The following is a 22,917-nucleotide window of genomic DNA, read 5'->3' as shown; positions in this document are numbered from 1 at the left end:
GCTGCATTTCCAAATCTCACCAGCACTAATGCTTGACGGACTGCTGGCCACGCACTAGCGTGTTCTTTCTGAAACAGGACTTTGGCCCTGTAAGCAAGTTCTTGAAGGGCATAAGTAAAACGTAGAATGGGCCCCCTAAATGCACCCATCCTTGAACCATTGGGCTTATGAATTAGTGCCCTTTTCAAAATACAACTATTCTGAGCTATAAATTGTGACAGAACAGTGCACGAAGTTTAAAAATGGGAAAAAAGTCTTTAAATGTCCCCTTTATACATAGTGTTCTTGTGATGTCACTTCTGCCGTTGTCGCCCTCTCCCGCCATGCCCGGGTAACTCCCTGGGTACCTACGGCAGTTCACGTGCTGCAGTGCGATTTGTTGGGGGCTCGTCATCTGTTGCTGTGAACGATGTGGAAGCATTGTGGTTTTTTGTTGTCTTACTTTAACGAGCTCATTGGATTAGGAAGGCCTCGCTCGTTCACTCGATACAAGACCAGATAATCAAGATGTGCGACACATATGCTAGCCACGGCGTACACCGGCTGCCCGCCACAACCTATGAGGGCCTATTATCTTGCTTTCACTACAAATTGCCTGGCCCAAAAACAAGTGAAAGCTCAAAATCTCTCGAGCCGCAATTTTAAGAGTGGATGTGCGAAGCGCAGCTGCTCCCATCGAAAACTAGTCGTGCAGAGCTAGGCAAGTTTACAAGAGATATAATATCATGAATATATTGTCACGGCCTACGCCACCAAAGTAGCAATGTCCCCCCCCCCCCAAGTGTTTTAAACAGTGCTGATGTTGAGCTTGAGCCTCTTTGATTGCAATTTGTGGAAATAGTCGAGGAAAATATTATACAAGGCAGATAGCGACTTTGCGTGGTGTGTGCCGCGGTAATGCCAGTCATCACTTTATTTTTCGCGTATGCTTTAACACACTTTTCACTTTGTATTTTGCTTTTGTTGTACGCTAATGTACAGTGGAGTCACTGAACATGATAGAGACCGTGTATAGAATTAATTGACTAATTAAAAAAAATCCTGACGCCCAACTTGAACCGATCGGCTATACTTCAAAGTGAACTAATATTGTTTCCCATTCTTTATAGTTTGTTTCAATGCAATACCAAATCTCCGCGATCGCCATCGCGATTTTAACCGCCTTCCTCGCCATCATGATTTTAACTGCGGACAAGTTTGTATGTACAGTATCTTGGTAAGCTATATCTTTTTGCAGGTAAATACTTGGCTATGGCACTTACCCGTAATGAAGTTGCACCTGAAGATGCAAATATTGCAAAGTTTCTTCAAGTAGCTTTTGTTAATCTGCACCAGCCAAATACGCTGGTACTTTTAGGAAAATCGGAATGTGCGTTCTCAATTTCAGGTTATAACTTTCAGCGAAGAAACACCCTAAGCTCTGCTCCCTCTGCGTGGACTACTAAATCAACTTGCCTCACTAGCAGCTCATAATTTCTCAAACTTGCATCGTGAGGCAAAACTGAACGGGTGCAAGCACAAGGAGACAACATGGCAGTTGTAGGCGATAGATTCGGTTGGTGCCCGGGCATGTTGGTGGCGCATTTCGGAAGTGACGAAAAGGCGCTGCGAGATGCACGTGCACACTTTGTATAGTTGCTGTATTGGACAGCAAACTTTTTTTCTTATCTGAGCAGTTTTACCAAAAAAAGCTTCATCATATGGCGTGATAAATGAAGCGAATCCACCGGTTGAACCACATCATAGCCTCGCTGTGCTTTTGTACTTTTTTTAGCTCGCAAAATTTATTTGTACATATAAGTGACAACTTGCCAGTAATAAGGCAGCACTTGTTTCTTTACCATATGATCATCTCCGGTGTGCTGCTGCCTCAATATTTCAAATTCTAAGCATTTACACCATTGTATGCTAACTTTTCCTTCAAAGTGAGATAAGCCACATGTGTATCGTAGATCAAGAAGCATGCCAGTTTTACGTACTTGCAAGGTAAACATCAGAAATGTACAGTTGATCAAAAATACTAGTTTAATGGTGCATCTACATAGCAGAGCACCTGTGGCACCTCGGGAACAAGATAATGCCACATATGTTACAAGAGATAATTAAAAAAGACAGAGGACGTTCCGTGAACAAATAGAAACAAAAATAAAATGGCACGTGGCAGCGAGCGAAGGCGGCAAGGGGGGGGGGGGGGGAGCCCGTGGGACTTCAGCGGATGAACGTAAGATGTGTGTTTAATATGTGGAAGAAAAAAAATTCAAAATTTTGGCGACTGAAATGAGGGTGACATAGTGAGTGCGCTCATGACGAGAGTAAACACGGTTATTATTTTTTTTTTTCAAATCTCTTTTGAAAGCCACAAAAAATCTGTATGTGGTGCAGCCTAACAGAAGGTCCGTGAAGGCAAATTATGAATTCGTCGTTGTACAAAGGGCTATTTTTTTTTCATGCGCACCATCCCCGCCGCGGTGGTCTAGTGACTAAGGTACTCGGCTGCTGACACGCAGGGCGCGGGTTCGAATCGCGGCTGCGGCGGCTGCATTTCCGATGGAGGCGGGAATGTTGTAGGCCCGTGTGCTCAGATTAAGGTGCACGTTAAAGAACCCCAGGTGGTCTAAATTTCCGGAGCCCTCCACTACGGCGTCTACCATAATCATATAGTGGTTTTGGGACGTTAAACCCCACATATCAATCAATCAATCATGCGCACCATAAATAGTGCTCAAAATTTAATTGCATATGTTGTTTTCATCCTCGCTGTATTCCGTGCTGTTTATGATGTAAAAAAAAAAGTAGCACGCTGAAGTGGTGCTGCTTTTGGGCAACAGTTGAAAATGGCGGGGTGCATGAATGCGGAATACTGCCGCTTACACTCAAATCACTCTTGTGGTCACCTCCCACTGTTTGCAGCATGTGTTGTGTATACACAGCTGCATATTTCCTAGCTAGAAAAATTTGATTTTAGGTGTTTCACGCCATTTTCCATGTAACTATTCCACAATTGCACACACTGATCAGCAGGCTTTCAATTGCGCTGAAGGACACAGGTGCCATAAAATTCATAGTCGATTCTTTCAAGAAACCGTATGTAAAGGCTGAAGCTTCATGCGTACATACACACACACTTACCATATTGTTTTTTGCACTTTATGAAAGCTGCGAAGGTCTCATGTGCCTCCAAGCGTAACCTGTCTTATTTATTCTCCATCACCGCAAAAGTTTTTTGAGTTTCAAATAAAAGTACTTTGCGCATGGCCACTTTTGGGTAATTTTTTTGTGTAGGTGTTATTTGAGCAGCCTACAGTGTTTACTTTATAAGCCTGTATGTATATGTTGCATTATAAGGATGCAGAATGTGTGTAGCTGTACAATATAGATGAAGTGTAAAAATTAAGTGTGTCTATTGTAGTGTTCTTGCAACCAATCTTACCCCCGTATTCTAGAACGCCCCTCCACTCAACGCTTCACCTTCACTTGAGATGGCTGATGGGAGCGCCGTCTCTAAGCAGAGAAAATCGCTGCATGTCAGCAATAATCTGCTGTGATTCTCGAGTAGCGCAGCGTCGCTTTCAAACGAGCAGCGGCACAGTGCTCAACTCTGTCAAGTGAAGGGTGAAAGTCGAGTCGGGGAGCGTTTATGAATATGGGGGTTAGTTTTGTTGTCTTGTTAACCTGCCATTAACACTGGATTGATGCTACTTTGCTCTAGCTGTACAGTGCTCTCCAAGGCTCAAGGAGGCACCGCACGGGGAAGGCTCGGAGCAAACCATGTGTGAGTTTCCTTTCATTGTTAGACTATGCACGTATTAAGTGATAGACATTAATGTATGCTATTTGTATTGTGCAAGTTTTTGGGGACATACAACTTCCAACACTTATATGTTCTGACGAAAATCACGCAAGAATGAGAAAAGCTTTTGCAAAAATTATGCAAGAGTGTAAGAAGCTTTTGCAGAAGTCTGTGAAATGAAGTTTTGAAATTTTGTGGCAATGTGTCATTGTACAGTGGTCAACAGTCTTGCTCAGCACGCTTGACTGCAGGGCTCCCGGCTGCACAGGCGCATCTACGGAGTGCCTGATGCATGATGGGCCAAATGTCAGCCTGCACACTGGTGCCTCTTATCCCCGTTTGTCTGTTACATCAGTGTCTCTTGTAAAGGGGATCAACTGTGCTACCTTTTTTTTTCGAATGTAATAAGTTCTTTTTCCAGATTATTGTTGTTTTAAGGTAGAGCCTCACATTTCTATCAAATACTGAAGATTCTATTTTTTCCTTCTAGATGCTATGAAGTCACTCCTTGTGTTACAATAGAGTGAACACTGTTATGAGAAAAGCTACTTTATGGAGTTAGCTCACTCCATATTGACTTAACACACAGAATTGGTGAAAACTACACTCCATTCCAGCTGCATTAGGAATAATATTCATTTGCATACTTCTGTTTCTTTTGTTTGTTTGTTGGCTGGAGGTTTGGAGTATAGGGTGGCCAGAGGGCACTGTGTAGTCTTTCTTCATCTTCCCAATTTTGTGAACATCAATTGATAGCCGTATGGGAAGCAGCCAGCATGCTGAAACAGCGGTGCAAGCATGCAAGATGTTCACCATTGCATGCAGTCAGTGGCTGTGAGCAACCTACTGCATAAAATTAACTGCGAGTGGTGAACTAACGCTGCACTATGTGTGCCTCCTTGAAAGCTGCAATGGTAAAGTGCCACAATCGTATAGTAACATGGATAACATCGCAATTTGTTTGTTGAATAATTTTGCAACAGAATCAATGGAGTTTTGGATAAATTTGTGTATCTGCCTGGTTCATCAAAGCTACAGAGTCAAATGCGGTATATACTCGCGTATTATGTGTACTTTTTTTGTCAATCCGGTCATGTGCGAAGCTAGTAGGAATCGCTGGCCTAAAAGCTCAACTGGGAATATATGTTGCAGGCGCTGTCACAACTGTCTCAAAGCGGATTGTCATTTGTTTGCTAAGCCTGTTCAAATGCCCCCATTTTCTTGAAGTTCTTCCGAACAGTGCTCACAAAAACCAGTTCCCACGACAGGGTTATACCAGAGAACATAAGTACTCTCCAATAATTGTCGGGAACCCAACGTAAAGTAAGATGCAGACAAGGAAGCGCGATGCCAACACAGTGCTGTGTGTGTCGCCCTTCATGTGTGTGTGTGTCCATTCTTTGTCCCAGTCTTCTATTGCGTTGTGTTCCCTCCGATATCTAACCAACACACCCAAGCTTCTATGCTAAGTCTTATTCAACGCACTCTTCTGCTGGCTCTCATACTGATTATTGCATGTCGAAGAACTCCACGCTGATGTGCTTAGCGGTAGTGCGCTTTCAGTTTTCTTCGGTAAGCTTTATAACAGCAATCTGCCTCGTATATAATTATTGTAGCCTATCACAAGGAACGGTAAAAACGCAATGGCCAGATGGCGAAACCGAAAAAAAAAATGAGTGCGCAAATCTGTCTCATCTAGTTGATGTGACAGATCCTTGCACGCGTTCAACATCTGTGCTGTGTCTCGGGAATACATTCTTGCCGTGAAAGAGGTGGGAAGATAGGAGGCAAACCTTTAGGCATTCGGACTACACATAAACAGGTTTCAGTTTTCAAGTTCGATATTCTAGGGAAAGCATAAAAGTTTATGGAAGAAGGGACCTTGCACTCAGTCCATTTTGTGTAAGACTGCACTCGCCTGCTCGACAAGAGATGTGCCTGACCAGAGCATCATGAAGTCAAATGTGTCTGTGTGTGTGCTGGCAAGGTGGCTCGGGCTGGTTGGGGAGGGCAAAGTATGCGAGCAAAATGTTTCTTGTAGTAAAGCAGGCTGGCTAATTATACTGGTGAGCAAATTATGGGAGGATGCAAATTGTGCGAGTAAATATGGTATGTACTCTTGTATGTTTCAGCTCTATTGCTACGGATCCTGCGAATCCAACTTGGCATCCGGCAGCAACAAAAAGAGGTTCTGCAGGAGGTGCAACAGCTGAAGCACAAGGTACGGCTCTTGTCCATGCCTCAGCACGCCCAGCCAGCACAGCGCCCCTCTGACCTTCCCCGGCTGCCTGCTGGTACAATTGGAGAAGTGGAGACAGTAGAGGCAGCTGTGCGGAGTAAAGCTGTGGCTGCGGCTTTGGTGTATATTTCTTGATTTTTAATATGCCTATGTAACATGCAGAAATTTAGTACTGCTTTAAGATACTGTGTTTCGGGAAACAAACTAGCCAGGTTATCTCATGAGCCACTGTACTACAGTCGAATATGAATAATTCGTACTCAAAGAGGCCAGAAAATTTGTTCAAATTAAAAGAAGTTCAAAATAATGAAAGTTACCGTAATTACTTGAATCTAACACGCACATTTTTTCCGCTTAAGAGAGTTCATAAATCGCATGTGCGTTAGAATCGAGTACGAAAAAAAAACTGAATATGGTCATTCTATTGCCATCGCCACTTACAAAATGGCCGCCCCCTACGTGCGTCGGCATGGCGCATCGGTCATTTCTGCCTATGTGTTTCCCATGCGCGGCACTTCATACGTGTGCTGAGGAGTTCGTCATCTTGTAGTACATTAGCATCGACGGCATGGTAGGGCCGACTCCAAAAACTCGACGAGTGCACCACAATGCTGCTTCTAAAAGAAAAGTCGTCGCGTGTGCCGGAACGGACAGAAATCGGGCTGCATCGCGGTCATTCGGAGTTCCCGAAACGTGCGTGCGGGACTGGCGGAAACAAAAGCAGAATATTGTCGACAGCAAAGATTCACGCAAAGGCTTCAGTGGACCACAGCAGGGTCGGTTTCCACAAATTGAAGAGCTGCTCGGCGAGTATGTGATTAAGCAGTGAGCGGCACAGCGGCCCGTGACGACAGAACTGCTCCAAGTGCAGGCTATGCAGTTAGCCTTAGAAAAAGGGCTAATGCAGAGCCATTTTAAAGCGAGCAGTTGCTAGCTAACGAACTTTATGAAGAGAAAAGGCTTTTCCCTCCGAAGGCGAACGGGCATATGCCGGAAGTTGCCGGAGGAGTACGAAGAAAAGCTTCAGAGTCTTCAGAGGTTCCTCCTAAACTTACGGCACAACAACGGCTACTTGCTTGGGCAAATCGGGAATGCCGATCACACGCCTCTTTACTTCGACATGCCTGGCACCACAACCGTCTAGGAGAAGGGGGCGAAGCAAGTTTGTGTACTGACATCGGGCCACGGTAAAACTAGAGTGACAGCAATGCTCTGTTGCACGTCAGATAGGCATAAGCTTCCCCCGTACTTCATATTTAAACGGAAGACGCTCTCAAAAAGAGTCGTTTTCGCTAGTGGTGTCATCAAGAGGGCCAACGAGAAAAAAGGGTGCGCATTGCAACCGATGTCTTTTTTTTTTTTTTTGTCGTGGAAACCGGGCACGCGTTACAATCGAGGGCGCGGTAGAATAGAGTAAATACGGTAAACGAGCGGAGGGCTCACCATGCAGTGATGCATGTGCATGGAGAAGTTTTATTCACAAATTACAGGACATCCGTCATTAATTAACGTAGTCAATACATGTCTGTACACGTTGGCCTTGCAACGAGTCAACAAGTTCAAGTTTTGCGTGCAGTTTGCAAAGCATTTGTACTTCGGCTTCAGTATTCTCCTGGAAAAAGAAGTTGCGCGCGGCAATGTCTAGTGCTGACACTCTTCGAAGACAACTGTGTTTCCACTCTTACTATCTGCGCTGCAGCCGGAGCGTGGCCAGCACATGATGAGAATGGAGGAGCGTCTCCACCTGGAGAAAAGCAGATCGGCATTCGAGAGAGAAACACTCCGCGGCAGCTTTTATTTTTTTTTTTTTTCTCTTCATGCGCGGTGTTGAAAGGAGAAGAGTCTCTACATAGCAGGAATGAAAAACAGGGAAGCGTGACACCGGCGCGTTGCAGATCGGCATGAGAGAGCGAACTCTCTGCGACAGCTTTTTTTCCCCTCTTTCTCTTCATGCGCAGTGTTAAGAGGAGAAGGGTCTCTACGTGGCAGGGACGGAAAAAGCCGAAGCGGGGCACAGGAATGTCGCAGATTGGCATTTGGCAAACATTCCACCGCAGTCTTTTCTTTCCTTTTCTTCATTTTCTTCTTCAAGCACAGCGATGAGGTGTCTGAAGTGCCACCGCAGGATTGGGCGGGGTGCTGAGAGCATTTTCGGAGCGCGGTATAGCTTTGATAGGACCACAGCGTCAGTTCGAATTAAGTGTGTTGGAATTAATGAGATTCGACTGTATTTACTATAGTCTGTGAAGTCCGAGTGAACTGTCCTAAGCTAGCAGACGATGTAGGCGGCATCGTGTATTTGATGGGCAGTGACTAGCAATAGCCTGCTTAAAACAGACATTCAGTAATTTTGTTTATTTATCACCCTATTTCGTGTCCGCTGCGGCTCTCTGTACTTTGAGCTACAGTTCACCCTGCCTTGTGTTAGCCGATTTCTTACTCTTTTAAAATCTAACTTGCACCCAATTTCGCAGTGTGAAGAAAAATGCAACTTTGTTTATTGTGATGAGATTTCTATAGCGACAGGCCTCTTTGTTGGCTATCACAGAAAAATATAAACAGCAAATGGTGCGACCATCTAGTGCGACCTTTATTTTTCTATCAGTTTCATCTATGACCAAGATTTGGTCGCTCTAAGGTTGCCTCTTGGTACGCCTTGATCATGTTCATTTATCTTGTTGTGCTCTGCTTACAATGCATTGATTAAAAACATGTCCAAGCTTCTTTTTGGATTCCACATATTTTATCGTTTTTCACCTGTAGAAGCTACTCCTGGCCAACATTCAGGCAAAGACATTGTAACCTCGAAGAAACGTGTATTGGAATTTGAGCACTGTACAAAGTAATTATACTATTTCATAGCTAGAATCAATATTCATTAAGGGTTATGACAGTGTTGTATTTGATTTCATAACAGCGAAACTGCATTCAGAGAAGGATTCTGATAGGTTCTCACACTGAGTGTGAGAGGGCTGATGTGGAAACCATTTTAGGTCAAGTGAGTTGAAGTTAGCGTAAAAAAACAATGAAATGTTGTGATGCCCAAAAATTCAAGTTGTTGTTTTCAGTGTCCTCTTCTTGCAGATTTTTATCATGAAAACATTTCGATGTGCTGTTGCGTTTACCCCATCTATGCTTCTTGCATTTTTTTACAGCGCAAGCACCTCCTGCAGATTGGGGGACGTGGCCTTCGAGAAATTGGTGTGAATGCCATGAAGGCTGTATTGGCACATGACGTGCAAGTGCTGTACAGCCTTCATGGCAGAAAAGGGAAAAGGGCCTTTGTGAACCTGAGGCTCTGTAGATTAGTGACAGGTTAGACTTGTTCATTGTTTTATGTGTGTGTACCCTTGTGTATTCTCTGTACTGCAGTGCTTCATGTGTACTATGGTATTTCTGTTCTTGTATGCAGATGTCATCTGCCAAAAAGCAGGGTGCGACCAGGCGGAGGCCCTCAACTTTATTAAGAGGTGGCTGCCAGGGTCTGGTGATCGCTGTGGGGGCAGGAAGCGGCGCTTCAGAGAAGCATTTGTTGTGGAGCAGCCCGATGATCCCCACTCTCAGAGTGCAGATTATCGGCTGCTCGCGGCAGCTGGCTTCCTGCCCAGCCACAGCAGCCAGGCCCTTGACAGCACCACTGTCACTGTGCCCCCAACGCAACCTGACCTGCAGTAGAGCGGGCCTTTTTTAGTTGTGTATATATATTTTTCAATGTATACATTTTTTGTTGTACCAAATAAATAAAAAAAACAAAGAATAAATAGTCTGCAGACTGTCGGTGGTGCACTGTTCGACTAGCTTATGCTGATTCGGAAGCACCATCACCATGTTTTAGTTACAAAAAAATGCTCTAAACTATGAATATTCTCGATTACCATGTGGGGGACATATGTGGGGATTGCAAGTGGGGGACATACGCTTTCAACATTTACTTCCTAACGACTTTTTTTGATCTGCTGTACCAAATACCAGTACCAAATAAAGCACTCGCTATTGCAAAAGATAAATTGGTAAAAAAATAAACTACACTTCTAGTGTTAGCAAAGGGAATGAAGTATAAAAGATGAAATAGATAGTCGAGTAGAGTAACTGCTTTCAGTTCTCAGCACTCAATTTTCTGTTGCCCCAAGTATACAGGGCTGCAAAGCTACAAGAGCGGGTCATCGAGGCATGTTGTTTAAATCTTCCGGTAAGAAAAATTCCCTACTAATAATGGTTACATGATGGCAAGCCAATCAGTAGCCAATATTCGTCGTGCAGGAAACATCAATGTAATAACGGCATTTGATTGGCTGCAATGTGGCTCTGGATTGGTGCAATGTCGGTCGTACATCCGTAGCCAATATTCGTCGTGCAGCAAACATCGGCGTAAAAATGGCATGTGATTGGCTGAAATATGGCCCAATGTTGGCCGAACATTGGCAGCTTTGTCGGCAATACGATGGGCCTTCGTCGGCCCAATGTTGGTTGCATACTGGCTAAAACATCGGCAAAACGTCGGCCCATCATTGGCTTGAACGTCGGCCCGACATTGGAAGAAGTTGCACTTCCGACGTCGGCCCGACGTCGGTGCCGATGTTAGCCGATGTTGGTCCAAGATTGGTCCAACGGCCGCGTGCTGCCTGGGTCTATATTTTTTTCTAGCCTTCGTTGCGTTATAAGATACATTTCTTAGTCAAAGCCAGATGAGCCACATATTAATACAGTCAGACGTAGACGGAGCCAAATATTTGATACCCTGCGCTTCTTTAACGCACTTTTTCCTTTGTGTGCCGTCCTGGCGCACAGTTTGACCAAGATAAACGCAAATGAACTCGTTCGGCACTATGTGTACACTCACTCTTGAGGGAACCATATGCGTTTTTTGTCATATATATGGGTGCGATGGCTGGCGCTCATTTAATATGGCAGGTAGATTTTGCTCGTACGTTCCCATAATATCTTTGCTAAGTGCGCCTGCGCGACAGCTTATTAATATAATACTCGCAGCAAATTCATGCGTAAGTTTTTTATTAGTATGAAATACACATGTACTTGTGATAAAAAGGTTTTCACACACTCTGGCTTCAACTTTCCGTACTGAAAGCCTACCTGTCGCTGTGATCCTCTTCACAGCCGCTGCCCACCTCATTTTTTTTTCTTCATTCCATGGGAATTGATACCTGCGTTTGCCTTTCATGCTCGAGTTGGAGTAGCCAACGGTTGAACAACCAACCATGGTTTATCAGTACGAAGATAAGCGGGTGACCGCGTGAGCGAATACCAAATAATCTGACCCCCGTATTCTAGAACGTCCCTTCACTCAACGCTTCACCTTCACTTGAGAAAGCCGATGGGAGCGCCGTCTCTAGGCACGGCAAGTCACTGCATATCAGCGATAATCTGCTTCGATTTTTCAGTAGCCCGGCGTCATCTTCAGCCGAGTGGTGGCGCAGTGTCCCACTCTGTCAAGTGAAGGCTGAAAGTCGAGTCAAGGAGCGTTTGTGAATACGGGGGTGAGACTTGCGGCGAAGCGGTTTGCTGTCGTATACTCCTCTCGAACCAGAAGACAACATCAGATGGTGCATCCCACAATTTCCCACTCTTTTACCGGTGACCTATTCTTGCTTCTTCGTATGCGAGCAGAGCGCTACTTTCGCAAGTGCGGCTGCAGAAGTGAGCAAACTGGTCTTGATGCTCTCTTTAACCACTGTAAATTCAAAGCGAATTTGCGTGTCAACAAAGCGCTCAAAGAACGAAATAAGCAGGCATGCATCTCAACGCGCGGGGAGATGACTTTTAGAGCGCGCTTAACGCGCGCCTTTCCATCTAGCTTCTGATGCCGAAAACGCGCTGACTTTTCTGAGCTGTGAGTGCCGCCAACTAACGGTATGGTGTAGACAAAGGGCTCACCGTTAGCAAGTTGGTCAACGTACGTCCTTTCTAGGCGAACACAGCATGTACTGACAAGAACAGAACATGAAGACAGACAACAGTAGTTTTATTGCTCGTACGCCACGAAAATAAATAGCACGTATCAACAAAGAAAACAAAAATGAGAAAGCCTCAGCAAAAGAAGTTAAGCTTGACAGAACGCTCAAAGCACTTAACCCGAGATAGCAAGGATAGTCATGGTTCCTCTACTGTAATATTTATTTATTATTTTACTTATTGGTATCCGCGAGCTTGAAAAAAGCATTGTAGAGAGGAGAGGCCTAAGAAAACGAAACAATTTAATAAATAAATATACAGGAAAAGTTTAGTAACAAAACAATATTGCATATCGAAAGAGAAACATAACCTCAAGAAATAGAGCACAAAAGGCAACGAGCAAGATATGCTTATACATCAACTAGCGAAAACAGGAAAATTAGACATTTATGCAGCAATAACAGAGACTGGCAATGCGTAATAAACCAAAAGAACTGTTTGATGTACTTTAATGCGGAAAGAGAGATGAAAAAAAGATACAGGGAGGAGCATGGAATCTACAAAATAACGAAAACATCGCTGCATGAAAAATGAAAATACAATGAAATGTTGAGAATAAACAGGGTTGGTATGAACAACTGGTAAGACAGCAATAAATAGCAAATGAAGTTGTGAGCGTGAGGCAGCTTCATAATGTGTTTGTTACTACTTTGCGGAAATGGCCCCGCCACGGCGGTCTAGTGGCCAAGGTACTCGGCTGCTGACCCGCAGGTCGCAGGTTCGTGTCCCGGCTGCGGTGGCTGCATTTCCGATGGAGGCGGAATCATTGTAGGCCCGTGTGCTCAGATTTCGGTGCACGTTATAGAATCCCAGGTGGTCAAAATTTCCGGAGCCCTCCACTACGGCGTCTCTCATAATCATATGGTGGTTTTGGGACGTTAAACCCTACATATCTATCAATCAATTACTTTGCGGAAATGTTCTGCATTTGTAATATCGGTTAGTGACGCAGGTAAGTGATTCCACTCAAGACATGTTTTTGGTAAGAACGAAAACGAGTAGGCGAGTGTGCTATGTGGAAGTGCGTGAACTTCGAAATAATTGTCGACACGGGGGGAGATGTATGATGCAGGTGCGATGTATCAGGATATCATCTCTTTGCTGTGATAATACATCTTTTGAATACAGCAAACACGGGACGACTTTTAACGGAAAGAAGAAAAGGTAATGCCAAGTGTTTGTTTTATAGCAGTCACGCTGCAGTTTCATGGTCATTGTGAAGGACAAAACGGGCCGCCGGATTTAGTACGTCTTCCGTTACGTTTGTCAGATTAGCACGACCAGAATCCCGTATCGAGCATGCGTATTCAAGGTGTTATGACTATCGTCAGTAAGCGCCAAGCTGTCGCTGAGAAACGTAGCCGGGCAGCTTTCCCACGCCCGGAACCCCAGTTTCTCGAATGCAGCAGCGGGGAGCGACAAAAAGATTAAGAGGCGGTCCGTGAGCCAATGTCCCTACAAGCAGTTCCTCCGGGCCAGCTTGTTTAGCAAGACGGCGAAGCAGACCGACCGCACCGGTCGTTTCTCCGTGATTCAAGTATTTACTCCTTGGCTGCCTTCCTGGGAAAGGCTGAACAAGCAACCCAACCGCCAAGGGAAGGAACCCCATTTCCCCTATCCTCAGAGCATTGCGTCAAGAGGGGCAATAACTGTTCGGCGAACCATGTGCTACTGAATTATGTCCTGTGGGCGGTGTCGTGTGTGTGCAGGATTGACGTTCCAATCCAGGAGGGGGAGCCCGACAGTGTTTAAAACGACGCTGCAGAGTGCAGGACGTTGCTCTGAACCATGTAATGGTTCAAACACCACGCTCGTGGTTTGTGAACTCTTAACCTCATGCTGTAAAAAATTGCAAATAGTGCCATAAACCTGTTTGTTTTTCGTATCCCCATTTTGTCAGCGTTCGTTTCCTCAACCCGAAGCTACACCACGCTACCACAAGGAACCGGGTAGACTCCGGTCCGCAACAACTGGTGATCAGCGCTGGGATTCGGAGCGACTACAGGTGAACAGCGCCGCGAGCCGCAACAACTGGTGGCAGCGGTAGGATACGAAGCTACAAGAGACAACAACAGTCGGCCCACGGCAAGCAGCTGTCTTGAGCCATGGATCACGTATGGGTGAGTGCTTGGCTTTTCCTTTGAGTGAAGTAGGTTCTAAAAGAGGGTAAATTTTATTACTGGTAGTTAGCTTTGCCGAAAGGCTCAGTTTCGCCGTTTCGGGAAGTTTCTTTCTGGAAGTAGCGAGCACTCAGTACGATCATGGACTTACGGGAGCTGCAGAAGTCAGACTTGTTGCTGTTGTGTGAGGAATCGGGTATCGATACAAAGGGTTTGGCACGAAAACCCATGATCATTCAAGTGATTAATGATTTGGGAGCTGATGATGAGGAACTAAACGAAGAATGGGGCCTCATCATTGAAAGAAAGTTGGGAGCAGCTCAGATAGAAGGAAAGGGAGAAGACAAAAAACTAGACCTCAAGATAAAGTTTTTGAAACAAGATAAAGAATTGATGAAGAGGCTTGGACCCCATCGAAGAGCACTTCTTCTCGACAGTGATCCAGAGTTCGAGATGTCTAGGTACATGCAGCCATATGAGGCATCATGGGATATGGGCCTGTATCTTAGACTCTTTGAACGAAATTGTAGGCAACTGAAGTGTGAGCGAGACACCTGGTCTCAGAAGCTACTCACGGTTCTGTCCTGCGAGGCAGTGGATGTTGTTGCGCGACTCAGTGAGCAGGACACGAACAACTACGAAGTTGTCAGAACAGAGCTAATCAGAAGATTCGGAACTTCTGTAAGCAAAAAGAAGGAAAAACTCGGACCATAGTCTGAAAGCGAGGCGCGTCGCAAAGCACCAGAAGTTGAGGCGCGTCATAAAGCGCGAGAGGAACGGATGGTGCCAGAGCAGGGCCCGCGTATTCTAGGGTACATCAAGTTAGTGTATGTAGAGAACGAGGCCTTGGCCAGTCTGGAGGTAGGGACGATGTCAAAAGACGCTCCTTGCGTGGATGAGGAGGGTTGCAGCAGTCCTAATGGGCCCATTAGGAGCTGAAAAGCTTCTTCGTGCTTCAAGAGGAGCTTTCGACGTCGTCAAATTAAGGCATGGTTAACGCAGTCGCTGAACAGAGCAAGAATGTCACGCTTCAGCAGTGCAGCAATACCATCGAAGTGGTTCGCAAGCATTGCAGAAAAGAAAAGAAGCGCAAGCGTTCGGCACCGCGTAAACCTAGGGCAGGTCCCACTTCGTCCCGAGAAAGACGAGAGGGTAAGCCTTCAGTCCGTTTCAGGAAAGGTCATTGGAGGCGTTCGTTAAGGTGCAAGGGGCGAAATAGGTGTAGAAGGGCAAAACGAGGTACGTCACCACAACGAAGCGCGCGGTTCAGTTCGACGACTTCGGGGAAGGGGCCTTGCCTGAAGAATCAAAGTCGAAAGGGCAGAGTGGCTATATACCGCGTAGGGGTGAACACAAAAAAAAATGCCACAGGCTTTCCCCCTGCTTCTGGCGTCCCTTGCACATTCCTGAGTGTAGCCGGCCTAAATGCAGAACGAGGCGTGACAGCAGGACACAGCCAAGCGTTCGTACGTTTTGTAGCCTCTGGCGTGCTCCAAAACCGCCGGGACTGTGACCCTATCATGTGCGATTCAAGCGAATCTAGTTGAGAAAAGGGGGCGGTCAGTTTGAACAATTGTTGCATGTGCGTGTTAAATGTGTTTACTCATTTTCGCATTGGAGATGCAGATTTCAGCCAGTTCAATTTAGTAAGTTTCGTGACGCGGTTTTAAATTTTTCAAAAAACCGCTGAACTAAAGGCTGAAAATTGAAGGTAGTTAAACGAGTGCGAAAATTTGCATAAGGTAAAAACCGAGAAAACGTGTTATTTTTCTAGTTTTTTTCAAAGGTTTAGTGTAATATCGTATGCCTTCACTGCTAAGGGGATGTGGCGTGAATGAGCATTTGAGGAAGATGTTAGCAAAAAACGAATGATTTTGTGAACTAATTAAGTTTGGCGCTACACTCTGGAGTTGTCGTTGTGCGCATTGTAAATTGAGAGTCATTGGGGCACGGTTTTCGCATAAAACCTATGCAATTGCTGTTGAGGTGTTTTTACCTAGGATTATTTTTCTGTTGTACACGGTGTGTCTCAACGGAACGTTTGACTAAGAATTTAGACAAACTGTGAAGGCTTAAGCGTTTGGTTAGTAGTGCCGTGCATTTTGCAGCTCTGTAGGAATGAGAATAATTGAAAATACTCAGAAGAACTCAGTGTTTTATTTAATCAAAGGTGTTAGCAAAGGCAGGTAACTAACCGAACAAACCTGCTCGAAGGCAGTGTTTGTTACTTTTTTTTTGTTTTTGTCTTCCTTGAAGAATGATTTATCTAGTGATCATGAGCAGATCATCAAGCTTTCCCTAACCGCTGAGGTAGACTGTTAGGTCACAGCTTAGGTTAAGCATTCGGGAGGCTGGTGAGCTTCATGTCTCAGTAGTAGACGGTTATTGGCAGCCGTAAACAAAAGACGAACACCAGGGCAATTTTAGCGCTCGCTGAATCCGAGTTCCGGACCACTGCTTTTCATGGGACAGAACCGATGAAAGTTGTCAGTGATTAAAAGGAGCTGGCAGCCTTCTTAATAGCAAAGAGGCACTACTTATCGTCGTACGGTTTTGAGAGTTTCCTATTACGACCGAAAATTAACGGTTCAGTGTTATGCGAGAGATTGAGGCCTAGGTGTCGTTCTATGTCGGGACGACAGTGGCAAAGAGTACGATGTGCTCTACTTGAGCCAGAATCGGGGTTCTCGAAAGATAACTTACTCCGCTTCAGGAAAGGAGTGCGCTTGCATTGTGTAGGCCATTCATGAGTTGCAGTGTTATCTCAGAGGTGCTAAATGTAAAGTGGGGACATACCATTTCCCCCTTCCTGGCTGCAAACCGAGACATCAAAGAACAGTCACCTTGTGAGGCGGAGCTTGATTCTTTGAAAACATAATTTTGGCATTAGGTGAAGGGCAAATTGAATGGAAATGCTGACGCGCTTAATCGCTCTTTCTAATCTATCTAGGGGTGCTCTTGATGTATCAAAATTGGTATTTTAGTTTTTTTTTCGCGCATCCTAATATGTTAAATGTGTAAGGTAGCACGTCTGGTTTCACAGCGCAAGTGAGTCCTGAGAGTTTTAGGTGTGAGCTTTTTGTTAAAGATAGTTATGAAAAATTGGCTTGCCATCCCTCTTTTGGCTTGTTGTGATCAAAGGGGCCGAGTGCTTGCTTATGCATGTGGTCCAGTTTCAGAGACGCTGTCGAAGTTTCTGGCAATTACTCAGACAATGTGACAAGCGAAGGCGAGTTCCTGGCATTTCACTACAGACCCTTTCGTCGTCCCTCCGAGTAGCAGCGGTGACTGCTGCCCTCCGTGACTCATCTGGCGAAGGGGAAGCTGTTATGACCGTCGTCAGTAGGCACCATGCTGTCGCTGAGAAACGTAGCTGGGCAATGCTCCCACGCCCGGAACCCCAGTTTCTCGGATCCCGTGGTGGGGAGCGACAAAAGGATTAGAAGACGGTCCGTGAGCCAATGTCCCTACAAGCAGTTCTTCCGGGCCAGCTTGTTTAGCAGACGGCGAAGCAGACCGACCTCATCGGTGGTGTCTCCGTGATTCAAGTATTTACTCCTTGGCTGTCCTTCCTGGGAAAGGTGGAAGGAGCAACCCAACCGCCAAATTGTTCCGGGAAGGAACCCCATTTCTCCTATCCTCAGAGCATTGCGTCAAGAGGGGCAATAACTGTTCGGCGAACCATGTGCTACTGAATAATGCCCTGTGGGCGGTGTCTTGTGTGTGTGTGATTGACGTTCCAATCAAGAAGGAGGATCCCGACAGCGTTTAAAACAACGCTGCAGAGTGCAGGACGTTGCTCTGAGCCTTGTAACGGTTCCACTACCACACTAGTGGTTTGTGAACTCCAAACCTCATGCTGTAAATAATTGTAAATAGTGCCATAAACCTGTTTGTTTTTCGTATCCCCAGTTTGTCAGCGTTCGTTTCCTCAACCCGAAGCTACACCACGCTACCACAAGAGACCGGGTAGACCCCGGTCCGCAACAACACAACAACTGGTGATCAGTGCTGGGATTCGGAGCACCTACGGGTGAACAGCGCCAGGAGTCGCAACAAAGGTTCGAGTATTGTAGAGCTATTGTTCTAGTTTCGTTTCGCGGGAGCTCAAGAAAGTTTTGTTTTAAATAATCAAGCATGTGGTTAGCTTTCGACGTAATGTATTCAATGTGTCCTTTCCATGAGAGGGATTTAGTTATATGTGCACAAAGATAATTATAGGTACAGCACTTGGTCAAGCAAAGTAACAATAAGTAAATAAGTAGTACATGCCAAATTATGGGAAATTCTTAACATTTCGCATTTCGACGTAATAAGACCCACTACCCAGAGCTTACGCCATGTTTATAAGTTATTTAGATCATACTTGGGTGTTAGAGCATCATTAGGGCTTTTAATCTTGCAATGTATAAAAGAATCGTTGGCGAATAGACAAATTAAACGTGATTTGGCAAGGAATAATATTGAGGTGCATCTGAAAACGTAATCATGCTGAAACAGAACCGCGATGTGCGCCTGAGCTAACCGGTGCTTCAGGAGAGTTATCAATTTATTGCGTTCTGTTAGGTAGAAACTGTGCTATCTTGTGTGTTGGTGCTTATATTCTGAATTTTTTAGTATGTGTCTTATGTCGTGGTACTTACAGCCATGCTTGCAGAAATGTCCATAACCAGCACCAAGCGTCCGGGCCCTGATCCTGAGCGCACCACCCTAAAGTTTGTTGCTTGCAAAGGCAACGGTCCACTCAGCCTACGTGTAAAACAAAAGAAGTTTATGTAGCAATTTCTACAGCTTGCATGCCTTGCAGCTTACAAGTTTTGCCCGTCAAACACGATCAAGTGAAAGAGGTCCTTCAGCTTTATTTTATTATTTATTTTTATTTTATTTAATGCATACTGCAGACCTTCACAGGTCCAAGCAGGTGGGCACAGTACAAGTAGCAAGTACATGTTAGGCACTCGAGTCACATAGAAAAGGAAAAAGGAAAGAATTCAACATACAAATACAGGTTTACACACCTAACACACAGTTTACAAACAGTAAATCAACCAAAGTGAATCTTTATACAGAGTTTTTTAGAAGGTTCCATTCTTCCACTGTTCGTGGAAAAAAATAAAATTTAAATGCATCTGTCCGTGCAAAATAAGGTGTTAGGGTTCCGGGGTGATGGTGTCTCGTATCCCTTGTCGATATGGGTATCAGGTACTGTGTAGGGTCTATTGCTGTTTGTCTTTGAAGAAGTTGGGAAAGAAAATTAAGCCTAAATGTCTTCCGTCGTGACTCAAGGAGTTCAATGCCATTAGCTCTAATTAACTCAGAAGGTGAATCAGTGTGACGAAACTTAGAGTATATATACCTTACAGCTTTCCTTTGGATTCTTTCTAGTTTGTTGACGTTTTTCTGTGTGAACGGGTCCCATATTATGCATGCATATTCTAACTTTGGTCGGATTATTGATTGGTAGGCGAGGAGTTTGACATCAGGAGGAGCGTTTTTTAATTTGTGTCGTAAGAAAGACAGTTTACGCAATGTGGAAGCGGAGATATTATCAATATGTTGATTCCAAGATAAATTACTTGTGAGTGTTACTCCTAAATATTTGAACTCAGAAACTTGCTGTAGAGGTGACTCATTCAATGTATAAGTATACTGAAGTGGATTTTTCTTCCGGGTTATACGCATGCATACAGTTTTATCCAAGTTCAAAGCCGTCCCCCAGTCATTGCACCATTGAAAAACATTAAACAAACTGTGATTAAGGTCATGTTGATTTTCCGGGCAAGTAATTTCATTAACTAAGACACAATCGTCTGCAAACAGACGAATTTGCACAGATGAACATACCACACTTACAATGTCCTTTATATACAGCAGGAACAGTAGGGGTCCCAAGACACTCCCCTGCGGTACTCCAGAGGCAACAGGAAGACAACCCGATCGCTGATCCCCAATTTCTACGTACTGACTTCAGTTTTTTTCAATAATCAATAACCCAGAAAACTAAGATGCGAGGAAGATCAATATTGTTCAATTTTAGTATTAGTCTGTCATGAGGAACCCTATCAAACGCTTTACTAAAATCCAAGAATATCGCATCAGTTTGACCGTTCTTATCTAGAGTAGATGCAAAGGAATGAGATATAGTGAGCAGTTGAGTCACAGTTGAAAACCCTTTTCTGAAACCATGTTGAGAATCAGTTAAGACAGCATTTTTTTCAAGATATTCGGTGATATGATGCGCGATTATATGCTCAAATAATTTACAGCATGCTGATGTTAAGGATATTGGATGATAATTTTCAAAAGGCAAGCGGTTACCTTTTTTAAATACCGGTGCAACTCGGGCTGCCTTCCAGTCACTAGGGAGCTTTGAAGATATCAAAGATACACGGAATATAATCACAAGATATTTCGCTATCACTTCAGCATATCGGCAAAGAAAGGTGTTTGGAATATTATCAAGACCGCTTGATATCTTAGTTTTCAGTTTTAAGAGCATGGAAAATACACCCGGGTACGAAACAAAGTCAGCCTCTGTCGTGTGAAACGATGGAACATCAGATGGATATACACTTGGGCTAGTAAACGCGCTATGGAAGTATATATTCAAATGCTCAGCTATAGTCTCTTTGTCCGTAACAATAGATTCATTTACTAACATTTCGGATACAGTCTTTTTTTTATCCGTCAAGTGGTACCAAAATTTTTCATGGTCATTTTTTATGAAATTCGGGAGAGTTGTTTGGAAATAATATTCCTTACAAGAACGCACAGCTTGTGCGAGGCTAGCCTGTAATGGTCCGATTTTAGTCAAATCCGCACGCTTCTTTTTTAGACGTTTAATTTTACGTTTCAAGTGAATAATACTACGCGTTATCCAGGGGGTCTGTTTGTAAGTTTTCTTTTTTCGGCTTGGGACAAATTCAGCGAAACAGTGTTCACACATTTTTTTAAACTGGGCCCAGAGAGCGCATACGTCATCATTGTCAAAGTCAACAAGACCGGTCTCCAGATAATCAACTATGGACGCGTAATCTGCGCGGGAGTAGTCTTTGAAAGACCGTACTTGACAGCGTTTCTTATCACCACGTTTCAACAGTGGGACGGAAAGGCCCACAAGATAGTGATCAGATAATCCGGATTCGACAGACACGGTATATTCACTGAACGCACGATTGAAAAATATCAGATCTAAAACTGAACTGCAAGACCCTTGGACACGCGTTGGGTCGTGAACCAGCTGGGCCAAATCATGAGTGAACATAATATTAAACATAATGTTAGCATGCGCAACATTCTGGTGACCAGCGTGCATTAATTCCCAATTAATAGTTGGTAGATTGAAGTCACCTACAAGAATAATTTTATGTTTGTGATATTGAGACATATGTTGCTCAAGTTTGCTTAAGTATTCAGGGGGCGTGTCTGGAGGGCGGTAAAGCGCGTATAAAATAAAATGCTGACCCTAACAAGATAATTTATTGCACAAGCACTCCAAGTCAGCAATATCGTCCAGCAATAAGGCTTCAATCTGTTGTTTGATTAGAGCCGCCACACCACCACCCCTAGAGGCGCGGTCTTTGCGAAAGACTTTGTAGTTCGGTGGGAATATTGTATCATCACTTATTTCGTTGCGTAGCCATGTTTCAGTAATTACTGTAACGTGCGGATCATGCTGGAGTAAAGTGATTTCAAGGAGGTCAGTTTTATTTACAATACTTTGCGCATTTACATTAACAAGGCGTAGGTTTTTGTTTCTACTGCTGAATAAGGGTTGATCGTTCCTGTCATCATACTCGTTAGGTACATGAAAAGGGGCATCGTTCAAGAGTCTGGCGTCGACAGCGACTGGGCGCGCTGCCTCGTCATGGGGCGGCTTAGATCTGGGTCGTTTTTTTTTTTTTGATCAGTATTCTTTCATTCTTGATATCATCCCACATATAACATTGCCTATTAATGAAGAGTTTATCAAAAGCCAATGACACTTTTTCCCTATTCAATCGGTTCTGTTTTGCACTGTCCCAGAGCTTCTTTCTGACATCCCTTATTTTCCGTGAGAAGTCTTCGCCAATAGAAATTCCTGTGTTCTTAAGCTTAGCTCCTCTTTTTAGTATCTGTGCTTTGTTCCTGAAGTCAAGAAGCTTGAAAATGATAGGCCTAATCTTATTTGGTGCTGGTTTACCCAAGCGATGAGTACGTTCGATTGCTACTGGATCGAGCTCGAGGATATTTGCAATGACTTTGCTATTAACGGCTTCTTCAAGGCTTTCGCTATTTTCGTCCTTTTCTTCAGGTAGTCCGTAAACTATCAGATTGTATCGCCTGCTGTGGTTCTCCAGGTCATCAATTCGCCTTTCGAGCGTTTTAATTACGCAATTCAGCATTCCTACTTCATTCTGGCAGCTAGAAACGCTATTTTCTAGTCTAGTCAGAGCCTCTAATTTCTTGTCAATATCACCCAGTCGTTTTTCCTTGATTTCTTTAATGTCAGCGGCAATTTCGTTCAGTTGCTTTGCTATTTTTGCAAGGTCAGGATTGACTTCAATGTCACCCGCCAATAACAGCAACTCTCTCAAGAACGAAGCAAGCTCATAAAGCACCTCACATGACCGAGAGCACGGCAGCACCAACAAAAATGGGCTATCGGAGCGGAAGCACTTTCCGTAGCGTCTAACCTGCGTGAAGAACACAAGCGGATTGTCAAGCAGCCGCATGCTGGTGGTGCTACCGTGCCCAGTGAACGCGGTCGACGAGGTAGACCCTTTTATATCCCATTCCAGGGGTGGCACCGCCCGAAT

The 22,917-nt window shown here is 44.5% G+C and overlaps 2 protein-coding genes across 2 annotated transcripts in view; one reads left to right on the top strand and one right to left on the bottom strand.

Moving 5' to 3' along the window:
- LOC119159806 (calcium-activated chloride channel regulator 2-like) overlaps positions 1-22,917 on the bottom strand; it is a 665,495-nt gene that overhangs the window by 384,354 nt on the left and 258,224 nt on the right. Inside the window, exon 7 of the mRNA XM_075888302.1 lies at positions 18,763-18,868. Coding sequence (XP_075744417.1) covers positions 18,763-18,868 — 106 coding nt within the window. The remainder of the gene's footprint in view (positions 1-18,762; positions 18,869-22,917) is intronic.
- Positions 8,979-9,790, top strand: LOC142803557 (uncharacterized). Its single transcript, XM_075888681.1, has 2 exons — positions 8,979-9,344; positions 9,442-9,790. Exons 1-2 carry the CDS (start codon positions 9,068-9,070, stop codon positions 9,702-9,704), a joined length of 540 nt encoding a protein of 179 aa, XP_075744796.1. The 5' UTR covers positions 8,979-9,067; the 3' UTR covers positions 9,705-9,790.

The sequence above is a fragment of the Rhipicephalus microplus genome, chromosome 3 (assembly GCF_043290135.1).
Source record: "Rhipicephalus microplus isolate Deutch F79 chromosome 3, USDA_Rmic, whole genome shotgun sequence".
Lineage (NCBI taxonomy): Eukaryota > Metazoa > Arthropoda > Arachnida > Ixodida > Ixodidae > Rhipicephalus > Rhipicephalus microplus.
The sequence above is the reverse complement of the archived record's forward strand: the minus strand, read 5'-3'. Positions and strand labels throughout refer to the sequence as shown.